Here is a 14,264-nt window from a genome sequence, read left to right on the forward strand (position 1 = left end):
ACCAGCGGCAGCGGATGCAGCCGAGGCCCTAGTTGTGGCAGAGAGTCTTGGCTGCACTTTTCTGGAAGATGCTGAACGCTATTTGGTGCTGTGTTCACGGTAAGGAGACAAAGATGCTTTTTCTGAGATTTCCTTCCAGGAAGCTCTGTGGAGCCCCAGGCCTGGGCTCTGACCAGGGTCAGCGTTGGGAAGGGTAATAATAATAATGATGATGACGATGATGGCATTTGTTAAGCGCTTACTACGTGCAAAGCACTGTTCTAAGCGCTGGAGGGGGAGACAAGGTGATCAGGTTGTCCCACGTGGGGCTCACAGTCTTCATCCCCATTTTACAGATGAGGGAACTGAGGCACAGAGAAGCTACGTGACTTGCTCAAAGTCACACAACTGGCAAGTGGCGGAGCCGGGATTTGAACCCATGACCTCTGACTCCAAAGCCCCTGCTCTTTCCACTGAGCCACGCTGCTTCTCGGGACCAAGCCACTGAACAAACTGTGGGATGTACAGATAAATATATAAATCATATACAAATGAATAAAAATGGACACTTGTCCACCACTGCTGGGGAAAGTATTGAAGTACCTAAGTGCCGAAGATGGGATTGGAGTGTTGAATAGAGAAGGTTTCCTGTAGGGTGCTGAACTGGATGCCTAATGTGGATGGGGCACCGTCCTGGGCCTCATGTGACTCAGGTAGAGGATGGTATTGGACCCCGTGTGGCTCAGACAGTACTGTACTGGACACTTCATGTGCGTAGAGTGCTGTTGCTGTCCTGGACCCCATGCGACTCAGAGTGCTGGACTGGACAGCCAATGTCAGTCAATCATATTTATTGAGCACTGTACTAAGTGCTTGGAGAGTCCAATAAAACAGTATAACAGACACATTCCCTGCCCACAGTGAGCTTACAGTCTGGAGAGGCCTGCTGTGCACAGGGCACTGTACTGGACCCCATGTGGCTCAGACGAAGTGCTGTAATAATAATAATAATGAAGGCATTTATTAAGTGCTTACTATGTGCCAGCACTGTTCTAAGCACTGGGAAGGCTACAAGGTGATCAAGTTGTCCCACAGGGGGGTCACAGTCTTCATCCCCATTTTACAGATGAGGGAACTGAGGCCCAGAGAAGTTAAGTGACTTGCCCAAAGTCACACAGCTGACAACTGGCAGAGCTGGGATTTGAACCCATGACCTCGGACTCCAAAGCCCGGGCTCTTTCCACTGAGCCACGCTGTACTAGACCCCATGTGGCTCAGGCCACACTGTGGGTAGGGAACTGACCTAGGCTCTTGGAATATGCAGTAGGACTAGAAGATATAGCTCTGGCCCTCTAGGATCTGGCAGTCTAATGCAGGAAACGGATAGACACAATTTGACAATAGTTAATAGGAGTAAGAGCAAGAACAGAGATCTAGCTGAAAAAACAAGTAAGCAAGCCACTATGTGAAGAAATGACATGGAGCATACCGGTGTGCTCAGCATGTTTGTTAGGAGAGAAGCAGCAGAAAGATGTCGGTTAAACAGGGAAACCCCTTGTGGGAGAGTGGGCCTTTTAAGAGATGCTGAAAGTCAGATTGGTGGTGTGGTGGAAGGGTGGGGAGCAATGGGGCTTCAGGAAGTCAACACATGAACACAGCCTTGCTTGGTGTTCCTTCATTCATTCATTCAATCGTATTTATTCATTCATTCATTCAATCAATCGTATTTATTGAGCGCTTACTGTGTGCATCATCAGGCAGAAACTCCTCACCCTGGGCTTCAAGGCTCTCCATCACCTCGCCCCCTCCTACCTCACCTCCCTTCTCTCCTTCTACAGCCCAGCCCGCACCCTCCGCTCCTCCGCCACTAATCTCCTCACCGTACCTCGCTCTCGCCTGTCCCGCCATCGACCCCCGGCCCACGTCATCCCCCGGGCCTGGAATGCCCTCCCTCTGCCCCTCCGCCAAGCTAGCTCTCTTCCTCCCTTCAAGGCCCTGCTGAGAGCTCACCTCCTCCAGGAGGCCTTCCCAGACTGAGCCCCTTCCCTCCTCTCCCCCTCGTCCCCCTCTCCATCCCCCCATCTTACCTCCTTCCCTTCCCCACAGCACCTGTATATATGTGTATATGGTTGTACATATTTATTACTCTATTTATTTATTTATTTATTTATTTTACTTGTACATTTCTATCCCATTTATTTTATTTTGTTGGTATGTTTGGTTCTGTTCTCTGTCTCCCCCTTTTAGACTGTGAGCCCACTGTTGGGTAGGGACTGTCTCTATGTGTTGCCAATTTGTACTTCCCAAGCGCTTAGTACAGTGCTCTGCACATAGTAAGCGCTCAATAAATACGATTGATTGATTGATTGATTGATTGCAGAGCACTGTACTAAGCACTTGGGAAGTCCAAGTTGGCAACATATAGAGGCGGTCCCTACCCAACAGCGGGCTCACAGTCTAGAAGGGGGAGACAGACAGCAGAACAAAACATATTAAGAAAATAAAATTGAAAGTACCGGGTCCAGTCTGAGAACTCAGGCTACTGCTGCCTCTCCAGGAAAGCAGAATCCGAGGGCAGAGTCTGAGGGTAAAGTCTGAGGACAGTGACTGAGGACAGAATCCGAGGGGAAAGATTGAGGGCAGAATCTGAGGATAAAGATGGAGTGCGGTGACTGAGGGCAGAGTCTGAAGGTAGTGATTGAAGGCCGTGACTGAAAGCAGTGACTGAGGGGAGAGTCTGAGAGCAGTGTGTGAAGACACAATCTGAGGGCAGAGTGCGAGGGCACTGAGGGGAGAGACGGAGGGCAAAGACTGAGGACAGAGACTGAGGACAGTGACTGAGGGTAGTAACTGAAGCAGCATTGCGTAGCGAAAAGAGCATGTCCCTGGGAGCCAGAGGACTTGGGTTCTAATCCCAGCTTGTGACCTTGGGCCAGTGACTTAATTTCCCTGTGCCTCGGTTACCTCATCTGTAAAATAGGAATTAAGACTGTATCTACCCCTGCGCTTAACACAGTGCCTGGCACATGGTAAGTGCTTAATAAATACCATTACAAAAAAATAAAAGGCAGAGTCTGAGGGCGTGACTGAGGACAGTCACTGAGGGTAGTGACTGAGACCAGTGACTCAGGGCAGTCACTGAGGAAGTGTCTTCTGAATGCCCTAGTCAGTGACTAAGTTTCCCACTGTAAGCCATTCCCTCTTCCATGCCTGCTTCCCTTCCTGTTTCCTGTCCCATGCTATGCCCTGGTGAGGAATTGGGCTACCCTCCGGTCTCTCCCAGGCAGGATACCCATTGCCCCGGACACTGAAGATTCTCTCTGACTCTATGTTGGAAACTCAACATAGTTCTGTTAAATGGGTCGTCATGAGTCAGTACCTGAGGAAATTTCTGAAACCCTCCCTCCCTCCCCCTTGTCAGTTGGACAGAGTGGGAATTCCCCAGTCACCTGACCACTTCTGCCCTCCTCCTCTCCACCCCTGCACCTCCCTCCTTCAGGTTCTGTAAACCTCCAGGCCTCCTTGGGGTATTTTGCTCTCATCATCTGCCTCACCACCAAGGCAGACGTTTCCAGCATCTCTGCCCTCTGAGCTCCAAGGACCTCTCCAGGGAGGTTCTCCCATGACTTCCAGGAATCCTGGCAGGAAGGCAGAAGGTAGGAAGAATTTGATCTATTGTTTGGCAGGCTCAGAAAATTACCGGCCAACACCTTGGTAGTAGGGCCGGTCCAAATTGATTTTGTTCCCTTTACCGTAGTGCTGAGGACACTCTTGGTCCCTTGAGAGTGCCGAGTCCATTCCATCGTAATGATTAGTGTTTGTCACTTGCATCAACAGCATTGTGTCCTGCTCCCTCTAAGTTCAACTGTGGGCCCAGCCAAGAAGGCTGGATGAAAAGAAAGCAGGCACTGGGGAAGAAGGGCATAATTTAGGGGCAGTGAAGGCCAGTTGAGTCTACGGGCAACTCTGGCACTTTCTTTAGGCCTGTAAGACAGCCCAGACCTTATCTAAGATGGGGCCGAGAGGACAGACGGCAGGGGGAAGGAAGGAAAGAGAAAAGTGGTGAGTAGTTACTGAGTTTCATTTTGGTCCCATAATCTAACCCCTGCTTCTAAATGGCACTGTCATTCTCAGTTTTGTCTGAATGTCTCCTGTGTGCCCGCCTAAATGTACTACAGGGACCAGATCCGATCCGATTATCCATCCTCTATATCGTTGCTAAGCACAGTGTGTTGAGAGTCTGCACCTGTTCCTGGTCCCCACTCCTGGCTCCAGCCCTGAATCTTTCTGTGCCTTTTAGCTGGGACGTCTGAGAGCCCCTTGAAGAGCTGCAGAGAGAACAGCCACCATGGCAGCCACTGGGCATAGCAGGGAGAAGTAGCGTGGCCTAATGGATAGAGTATGGGCCCGGGAGTCAGAAGGACCTGGGTTCAAATTCTGGCTCCACCACTTGTCTACTGTGTGACCTAGGGCAAGTCATCTAACTTCTCTGTGCCTCAGTTCTCTCATCTGTAAAATGGAGGTTAAGACTGTGAGCCCCATGTGGCGCATGGACTGCATCCGACCTGATTACTTTTAATCCACCCCAGAGCTTAGAACAGTACCTGGCACATAGTTGGCACTTAACAAATGCCACAAAAAAAAGAAGGGAGATGTCTGGGGGACTTGGCAGGAAGTAGCAGCAGCCAGAGAGCAGCCAGAGTCTGTAGGCCAGCAGAGCAGGACAGAATAGGTATAAGAAAGCACCTTGGTTAGTGTCACAGACTCTGAGACGTAAGCGCTCAGTAAATGTGATTGAATACATGAATGAATTGTGGACAGGTTTCCTTCCATGCTGGATGCAGCTGCCGCTACTTTCCGCTGTACGAGACACAGCCTGAGCAAAGGTTGGGGCCAGGAAAGGGGGAAAGGGAGATGGTTGAAGGGGTGGGAGGGTGTTTAGGAAGAGAACTTGAGGTCCAGGGGCTCAGTTTGGAAAGAGGTTGACACCCCCTGGCTGGATTGGATGGGGCAGGAGAGGTGGGAACCCGGGACCTCAAGGGCTGTCTTTCCCTCCTGAGAACAGCAGCAGGGTGGGCAGGAGGGGATCCCAGGGCCTCAGTAACTGTCTGTCCTTCCTGAGAGGAGCAGTGGGGCAGGCGGGGTGGGGGGGGGGGGGACTGCAGGGCCTCAGGGGGTGTCTGTCCCTCCTGAGAGCAGCAGTGAGGCAGGCAAGCAAGGAATCCAGGGCTCCAGGGACTGTCTGTTCCTGCTAAGATCAGCAGCTGGGCAGGCACAGGGTCTCAGGAATCTGTCATTCCTGAGAACAGTAGCAGGGTAGGTAAGTAGGGACCCCAGGGCCTCAGGGGGGGGCCTGTCCCTCCTGAAAGCAGGAGTGGAAAAGGCAAGCAGGGAATCCAGGGCTCCAGGGACTGACTGTCCCCACTGAGAGCAGCTGTAGGGAAGGCAGTTGGGGACGCCAGGGCCTGAAAGGCTGTTTTTCTCTCCTGAGAGCAGCAACTGGGGTGGCAGGGGGGACACCAGGGCTTCTGAGCCTGCCTATCTCCCCTGAGAGCAGCAGTGGGACAGGCACTTAGGGACAGTTGAGAAGCAGCGTGGCTCAGTGGAAAGAGCCTGGGCTTTGGAGTCAGAGGTCATGGGTTCGAATCCCAGCTCCACAACATGTCTGCTGTGTGACCTTGGGTCACTTAACTTCTCTAAGCCTCATCTGTAAAATGGGGATTAAGACTGTGAGACCCACGTGGGACCACCTGATCACCTTGCATCCCCCCAGCGCTTAGAACAGTGCTTTACACTGTAAGCGCTTAAGAAATGTCACCATTATTACTATTATTACTCCAGAGCCGACTGTCCCTCTTGAGCCCCCATGCTCTGCCCACTCCTCCTGCAGTTCAAATGATAGCGCCAGAGGGAGGGAGGGATTTGGCCCAGAGGGAAAGGGAGACCAAACCAGGAGAGACTGTAGGCCGGGAAGCTGGATTGGTCAGAGCATGGCTTGGAGGAGAGCGCAGGGATCCCCAGGCCTGCTCCCCTCCTTCCCAGCCTATCCTAACCTGGGTAACCCGTCCGCTCATTCCGCCGCCCAAGCAGAAATAATCTTTGGGAGTCAGTGGACCCGGGTTCTAATCCCAGCTCTGCCACACATCTATTGTGTGATCCTGGGCCTTCACTTCTCTGGGCCTCAGTTTCCCTCTCATGAAATGGGGATTCAATATCAGCTTTTCTTCCTACTTAGGCTGTAAGCCCCACGCGGGACAGGGACTGTGTCCGACCTAATTCACTGGTTTGACACATAATAAGCGCTTAACAAATAACCTAGAAAAATTTAAAAGAATGTTTAAAAGACCACAGTTGTGATTATAAGAAGCCCCCTTTCGGGGGGAGGGCTGGGCCTGCAGCCCCCCCCGCTGAGGTGGTCTGTCTCATCCCAGGGAGGTGGGGGGCAGCCAGCCCAGGCTCTGGCCAGGACAGACAGGGTGAGAAGGCAGGAGGTCTAAGACAGGAAAGATGGGCCCTGAGTGTTCCCTTGTAGCTGAAGGCAGGACCAGTGGGGGATGGGAGGGGAGCAGTGGGCTGGGCTCTAGAGGGATTTTCCTGTCTTGCCTCCCAATTGGCAAGTCCCTTTCGGGGCTGCAAGCCATGTTGACCTTTCCCTGCCCCTCACCAGCCCACCTGAGCCAGCTGGGATTCCCCCAGCCTGCGCTCAACTCTCACGCCCAAGAATTGGCTCTCAGGGTTGCCAGTGACTAAGCACAGAGCAGTTAATTACACATTCCAAGGATCCAGGAACTCAGAAACGTAAAGGAAACCCCAGGCAGATTGCTCAGGGCCCTTTGACGTCCTTCCTTGCTCTGCAGCCTGGGCCTCCATAGCTAGTACAGCTCCTTCCTCCCTTCTCCCCCATCATTTGCTAGCCTGGGGCTTCCCTGTGCTGGGCCAGAAGGCAATCCATCCATCAGTCAGTCAATCAGTGGTATTTACTGAGTGCTTACCGTCTGCAGAGCACTAAACTGAGCGCTTGGGAGAGCATGAAAGAGCAAGTAGACTGAATCCCTGCTCCCAAGGGCAGCAGAGGACTATCCCCAGGAAGGAGGTTGGAAGCAGCATTCCGTCTGGGGTTTATCAGTACAAGGGCTCAAGAAAGTGCTAAGTCCCTTTAGCAGAGGGAGGAAGGCTCCCGTTCCAGTACACCTGGAGTAGGGGCTGGGCCATGGATCAGGCTCTGTGGGCCCCTCCTTGTAGCAGGGCGATCTAGGATTAAATTAGTATTAGCTCAGAGGGCGGGGTAAGGTTGTTGAGTCAGTCAAGTGCCTGTCCCTCTGGGGGCTTCCCCTCTGACAGGGACAGGACCCCGGCAATCAGAGAAAGAAGTTCTTAGGCTGAGGGTGCCCGGCGGATCTAGGGCTCTGGACATATGGGGGTTAGGGGACTCAGAGGACAGAACCCCATTCTGTGAGCGGGCAGAGGAGGGCTCACACAAATACCATTATTAGTATAAACTCTTAAGCGTGGATCGGGCTTGGCGTGAGGGCGTGTTTGCCCCCTCCCCTCCCCACCATATGTCCAGAGCCCTAAATCCGCCTGCCATTTTGGCCCAGGGACCCGCTGTGGGAGGGGAAGGACGGGGTAGGGCAGATTTCATCTCCTCCTCCTCCTCCTCCCAGCAGGGATCACTTGCCATTAACCTGTTGCTGTCTCCAACCTTTGGAAAACCAGTGGGATTTAATCTAGTGTTTACCGTGTGCAGAATGCTGTACTGAGCACTTAGGTAACTACAATACAGTAGAGTTGATAGAAGTGGTCCCTGTCCACAAGGAGCTTACGGTCCGGGGGTGGCGGGGGAAAGGTGAGGCAGACATTAAAATAAATTGCAAATTGAGGGAAGCCACAGAGTATAAATGCGATAGGAGGTGAGTATCGAAGTGCAATTAGGGAGGGAAGACAGGGTGAGGAGATGAGAGGTTAATCAGGGAAGGCATCCTGAAGAGGACATTATTTTAGTAGAAGCAGCTTCGCCTGGAGAGGGCACGGGCCTGGGAATCAGAGGACCTGGGTTCTAATCCTGATTTCCTCCACCTTTTTTTATGTCATTTGCTAACGCTTACTATGTGCCAGGCACTCTACAGGCGCTGGAGTAGATAACTTGCCCACTGTTTGACGTCGGGCAAGTGACTTCACTTCATAATGGCTCAGTTTCCTCATCGGTAAAAGAAGAGGCAATACCTGTTTTTCCTGCTTAGACCGTGAACCCCATGTGAAACAGAGACTGTGACCAGCTTGATTAACCTAGTGCTTGGCACATAGTTAGCACTGAACAAATTCCATCAATGTTATTAATAGTATTAATAGGGCTTTGAAGAGGGGAGGGGGAGTCTGTCGGATATGAAGAAAGAGGGAGTTCCAAGCAGGAGGGAGGATGTGAGCAAGGGGTCATCATTTAGACCAATGAGGTTGAAACACAGCGGTTAGGTTGGCATTATTTATCATTATTACTAGTTATCCATTTATTCGATTGCATTTATTGAACGCTTACTCTTTGCAGAGCACTGTATTCAGCGCTTGGGAGAGAATTACTATTTTTACTATTACTTTGATGGCATTCGTTAAGCACTTAGTATGTGTCCAGTACGTTTTAAGAGTAGGGATAGATACAAGATAATAAGGTTGTATTATATATATATACCTGTATATATGTATATATGTTTGTATGTATTTATTACTCTATTTATTTTATTTGTACATATTTATTCTATTTATTTTATTTTGTTAATATGTTTTGTTTTGTTCTCTGTCTCCCCCTTCTAGACTGTGAGCCCACTGTTGGGTAGGGACCGTCTCTATATGTTGCCAACTTGTACTTCCCAAGCGCTTAGTACAGTGTTCTGCACACAGTAAGCACTCAATAAATACGATTGAATGAATGAATGAATGAATAATAATAATAATAATAATAATTATGGCATCCAGTACATTTTAAGAGCAGGAATAGATACAAGATAATAATAATAATAATAATGATGATGGCACTTATTAAGCGCTTACTATGTGCAAAACACTGTTCTAAGCGCTGGGGAAGTTAGGTGATCAGATTGTCCCACAGGGGACTCACAGTCTTAATCCCCATTTTACAGATGAGGTAACTGAGGCACAGAGAAGTGAAGTGACTTGCCCAAAGTCACACAGCTGACAATTGGCGGAGGTGGGATTTGAACCCATGACCTCTGACTCCAAAGCCCGTGCTCTTTTCCATATGGCCCCTGTCCTACATGGGGCTTCCAGTCTAAGTGGGAGGGAGACAGGTATAATCATAATAATAAAAATGGCATTTATTAAGCGCTTACTATATGCAAAGCACTGTTCTAAACGCTGGGGAGGTTACAAGGTGATCAGGTTGTCCCACCGGAGGCTCACAGTCTTAATCCCCATTTTACAGTTGAGGTAACTGAGGCCCAGAGAAGTGAAGTGACTTGCCCAAAGTCACACAGCTGACAAGTGGCGGCGGCGGAATTTGAACCCATGACCTCTGTCTCCAAAGGCCGGGCTCTTGAGGAGTGAAGTGCGGTGGCTGGGTTTCAGTGGGAGATGAGTGAGGCTAGGAAGCAGGGGCAGAGTTGATTGGATGCCTTAAAGCCAAGGGACATGGGATTCTCTTTGAGGAGGTGATGGATGGTCACACAGTGTGGGGTTTTGAGAAGTGGGGAGATGTGATTGCTCCTCACACTGACCTAGGGAACCTGGGGGAACCAGCCCCACCGAAAAGCTGAAGGACCCTCAGAAATGGAGACCAAAGGAACAGTACAGGTCATGACAGGAGTTTCCGCAGGGACTTGAAACAGTTATTCCTGGAGTTTTAGCAGGAGCTATTTCAAGAGCCACTGCTGCTGTTATGACAGGAGTCATTGTAGAAGTTACAGAGGACGTTAATAATAATAATGAGGGCATTTGTTAAGCGCTTACTATGTGCGAAGCACTGTTCTAAGCACTGGGGGGGTTACAAAGTGATCATGTTGTCCCACATGGGGCTCACAGTCTTAATCCCCATTTGACAGATGAGGTAACTGAGGCCCAGAGAAGTGAAGTGACTTGCCCGAAGTCACACAGCTGACAAGTGGAGGAGCCAGGATTAGAACCCATGACCTCTGGCTCCCAAGCCCGGGCTCTTTCCACTGAGCCACGCTGCTTCTCATAACTGTACTTAGTTACTGTAGGTGCCGCCACATGCATTACAGCACGAGTTTTATTGCAGGCACTGCGGCAGTATTCGTTGCATGAATTGCAGCAGGAATTACTGCAGACTTTATCCCACAGGAGGTACTGTATGAGTTTCTGCCTGTATCGCCACAGGCCTCGTGGCAGGAGTTACCGCCTGTGTCAGTAGGAGTTGCAGCTGGATTCATCTATTCAGTCGTATTTATTGAGTGCTTACTGTGTGCAGAGCACTGTACTAAGCGCTTATGCTTCACCGCCGGAGCTACTGCAGGTATACAGAGGGGAAGACCTGATAAGCAAGGACTGTTGGGTTCATTTTGCAGGCGACAGTGCCCCCGTCCAGACTGAATCCCTCTCCTTCCACCCACACGCCAAGGGCTCCCAGATCCGTCTAGACGAGCTCCACTGCACGGCCTGGAGGGCCGCCACCTTCCACGACGGCATCGTTTTCACGAACCGGCCCGTGCGCCCCGGGGAGAGGGTGGCCCTGCAGCTGCTCGTGCTGGAAGAGTGCTGGCACGGGGGGCTGCGGGTGGGCTTCACTCAACTGGACCCCTCCCGTATCTGCCCCGGGAGCCTGCCCCCCTACGTCTGCCCCGACCTGGTGGAGAAGCAGCCCGTCTGGGCGGCCGTCCTGCCGGACTTGGGGGAGAATCCGGGGGACGTCATCACTTTCTGGGTGGACCACCGGGGCCGCCTCTTCTGGACCGGTGACAGGGGAGAGCCAAGGTTGCTGCTTCGGGGGGTGCCGGCCGCCTCCCCTCTCTGGGCCGTGGTGGACATCTACGGGAGGGCCAAGGCTGTGCGGTTACTTGGTGAGAGAGCACTGAACCCCACTCCCAGGATCTATGGGGGCTGAGGGATGGGAGGGTTGGGATCCCACATAGGTGGAGGGGCCCCGGGGATGGGGGCATTGGAGGGGTGGGCACTGTTTGCTGGATCCCACTCTGGTCTGCTGGGGTGGGGGCTTCCACTCTCAGCTCCAGGCCCGGGGGGAACGTTGGGCTTCTGGGCAGGCAGAGGAGGCCCCTGGGGGCACTGGCTCTGTGGTCACTCTTTGCTGGATTCCCCTCTGGTCTACTGCTCTGGGAGCCTGGGGGTTGGGGAAAGTGGGGGTCCCAGGTGGGCAGAGGGGGCCCCAGAGGGTCTGGAGGGGTGGCACGGTTAGTTGGACCCCACTCTGGTTTGGAGGGTGGGGGCTTCCTCTCTGAGGTCCAGGAAAAGGGAAGAGGCAGTCATTTCAGTGGTTCCATGGGCATGTCACTGTTCCTCTTCAAGGCCCCGGGCCTTCCTCTTCAGAGGGACAGGATGGAGCGAGGGAAAGAGGGAGATGGGCTCTGTCCAAGATCCAAGGACTGTCAGTCTTAACCTCCCCACTTCTCTTCTGCTCTGTCTAGATCCGGCAATGGCCTGGCCCAGCTCCAGCTCCTGTCCCAGCCCCAGGCCCAGCCTTACCCTCAGCCCCCTGCCCTGGAGTCCAGCTGGAAGTAGTGGTAAGTTTCTGCTCTGGGGCTAGGATAAGGACTCAGACCTCGGTGGAGGAGTGGGAGGGCCGAGATGGGGGTGTTGTTGGGCTTGGGAAGGAGATAGGTGTGGGAAGGGGGAAGAGGCAGTGAAGCTGGGAATCGGGATCCCTAGGTGCTATCCTGGATGTCCCCCCACCTTGTGTACGAGCAGGAGTGGGGGTTGAGTCCCAATCTTCCCGAAGAGCTGCCGGGTGCCGGGGCCATTGGGGGGGTGGGGGGTGGCTAATGAATTAATTAACTCATTCATTCATTCCATCGCATTAATTGAGTGCTTACTGTGTGCAGAGCACTGTACTAAGTGCTTGGGAAGTACAAATTGGCAACATATAGAGATGGTCCCTACCCAACAACGGGCTCACAGTCTAGAAGGGGTCACAATCTAGAACACCAATAATAATAATAATAATAATAATAATAATAATGGTAATTGTTAAGTGCTTACTATATGCACAGCACTGTTCTAAGTGCTGGGGGGATACAAGGTGATCAGGTTGCCCCACTTGGGGCTCACAGTCTTAATCCCCATTTTACGGATGAGGGAACTGGGGCACAGAGAAGTTAAGTGACTTACCCAAAGTCACACAGCTGACAACTGGCGGAGCTGGGATTTGAACCCTTGACCTCTGACTCCAAAGCCCGGGCTTTTTCCACTGAGCCACGCTGCTTCTCCAGTGATCCATGGGTGATGCCTGCTAATATGTATTAGGCATCCAAAATTTTTTATGGGGTTTACAGATTCATTCAATCGTATTTCCAGCTATAGCTCATTTTGACACCCTGGGAATGCCGAAGGTTGGCAACTATGCTCAGGAGACAGGGAAGGGGAGGAAGAAGAAGGTTGAAGAGGAGGGAGGATAAAGATGCCTGATGCACTATGGGACTGGTACTCCTGAAGGGTCTAAATGGGAGCGGCAGGAGGAATGAATAGAGCCGCTGCAGTGGCTCCTCTCTTTCTAGAGACCCTTCACCCACCCCCGGGTGAGGCCAGAGGAATGCGTGTTTGCCCAGGGCTACGAAGATACCAGTGCAGCTTCACCTCCTTTGCCCCCCAGCTCCATCTCTGCTCTCTGTGATGGGCAGAAGCCCAGCCACAAGCGAAGCCCAGATCCAAGGGCCGGGGAGCTCCCATGTAACGATCGGGCCTTGCTTTAAGGACCTCAGAAGACAGAACTGATGAGAGCCAAGCATCGGGTCAACCAGCCCACCCGCCTGCCCTGGGCCTCTCCAGCTCCCCGGGCCCTGGCCTGATGTGGGATCTGTCCCCGCTCCCGGAGCTGGGGGAAGAGGAGGAGGAAGGGGTCAGCTTGGGGGATGCCCGGCCGTGGCGGCCTGCTGAGGGGGAAGGGTTGCATCAGGGCCTCATGGCCCAAAAGATGGAGAAAAGCATTTTCAGGGCTGGGTCCCTCCCACCGCTTCCCCGCCTCGCCCAAGCGGCGAGCCCGGGGGCTGGGGTGGAAGAGATCCATCTTCCATCCATGACCCCACCCGCCCGGCTCCTGTCCCGCCAGGGCTCTGCTCTTGCAGCCCAGCGCGAGACTCAGAGGAGGAGTGTTCCATCTGCTACCAGCACACTGGGAATGCCCGCCTCCTTCCCTGCGGACACTCGCACATCTGCTCCTGCTGCGCCCTGCGGATCCTCAGAGACACCGCCGCCTGCCCCATGTGCCGTGGACTGGTCCAGACCTTCGTCCGCACCCTGGGGGCCCCGAGGGTGACCGGCTAGCCGGGGGCTGGGACCAAGTTCTCCTGGCCTCCTTTCCAGCCTGGCCGGGTGCGACTGACTTGTACTTCCCAAGCGCTTAGTACAGTGTTCTGCACACAGCAAGCGCTCAATAAATATGACTGAATGAATGAATGGACCCCTGTAGCCCTAGAGCCACCCAGAAGCCCGGTGGTCATCATAGAGCACGGACCCTGGAATAAGAAGAACCTTCATCCCAGTTCTCCTCTTGTCTGCTGCTGTGTGACCCTGGGCAAGTCACTTCACTTCTCTGCACCTCAGTTACCTCATCTGTAAAATGGGGATGAAGACTGTGAGGCCTGTGTGGGACATAGGCGGTGCCCAACCTGATTACTTTGTAATCTACCCCAGTGCTTAGAACAATGCCTGGTAATAATAATAATAATGATGATGATGGTGTTTGTTAAGTGCTTACTATGTGCAAAGCACCGTTCTAAGCGCTGGAATATAGTAGCTGAAAGCTGGGGCTGAAAGATGATCAGATTGTCACTTTTTATTGCTGTATTGTACTTTCTCAAGTGCTTAGTACAGTGCTCGGCACGCAGTAAGCGCTTAATAAATACGATTGATTGAGCCCGCTGTTGGGTAGGGAACGTCCCTATATGTTGCTAACTTGTACTTCCCAAGCGCTTAGTACAGTGCTCTGCACACAGTAAGCGCTCAATAAATACGATTGAATGATAGACTGTGAGCCCGTTGTTGGGTAGGGACCGTCTCTATATGTTGCCAACTTGTACTTCCCAAGCGCTTAGTACAGTGTTCTGCACAGAGTAAGCACTCAACAAATACAACTGAATGCATGAATGATA

The 14,264-nt window shown here is 52.3% G+C and overlaps 1 protein-coding gene across 1 annotated transcript; it reads left to right on the plus strand.

Annotated features, from left to right (window-relative positions):
* Nucleotides 1–3,346: 3,346 nt before the first annotated feature.
* Nucleotides 3,347–13,437, plus strand: NEURL3 (neuralized E3 ubiquitin protein ligase 3). Its single transcript, XM_038758868.1, is given in 6 exon segments — nt 3,347–3,385; nt 3,387–3,495; nt 3,498–3,635; nt 10,512–11,003; nt 11,586–11,681; nt 13,223–13,437. Coding segments are annotated over 6 exon segments (1,089 nt in total).
* Nucleotides 13,438–14,264: the final 827 nt, after the last annotated feature.

The sequence above is a fragment of the Tachyglossus aculeatus genome, chromosome 17 (assembly GCF_015852505.1).
Source record: "Tachyglossus aculeatus isolate mTacAcu1 chromosome 17, mTacAcu1.pri, whole genome shotgun sequence".
In the NCBI taxonomy this organism is placed as follows: domain Eukaryota; kingdom Metazoa; phylum Chordata; class Mammalia; order Monotremata; family Tachyglossidae; genus Tachyglossus; species Tachyglossus aculeatus.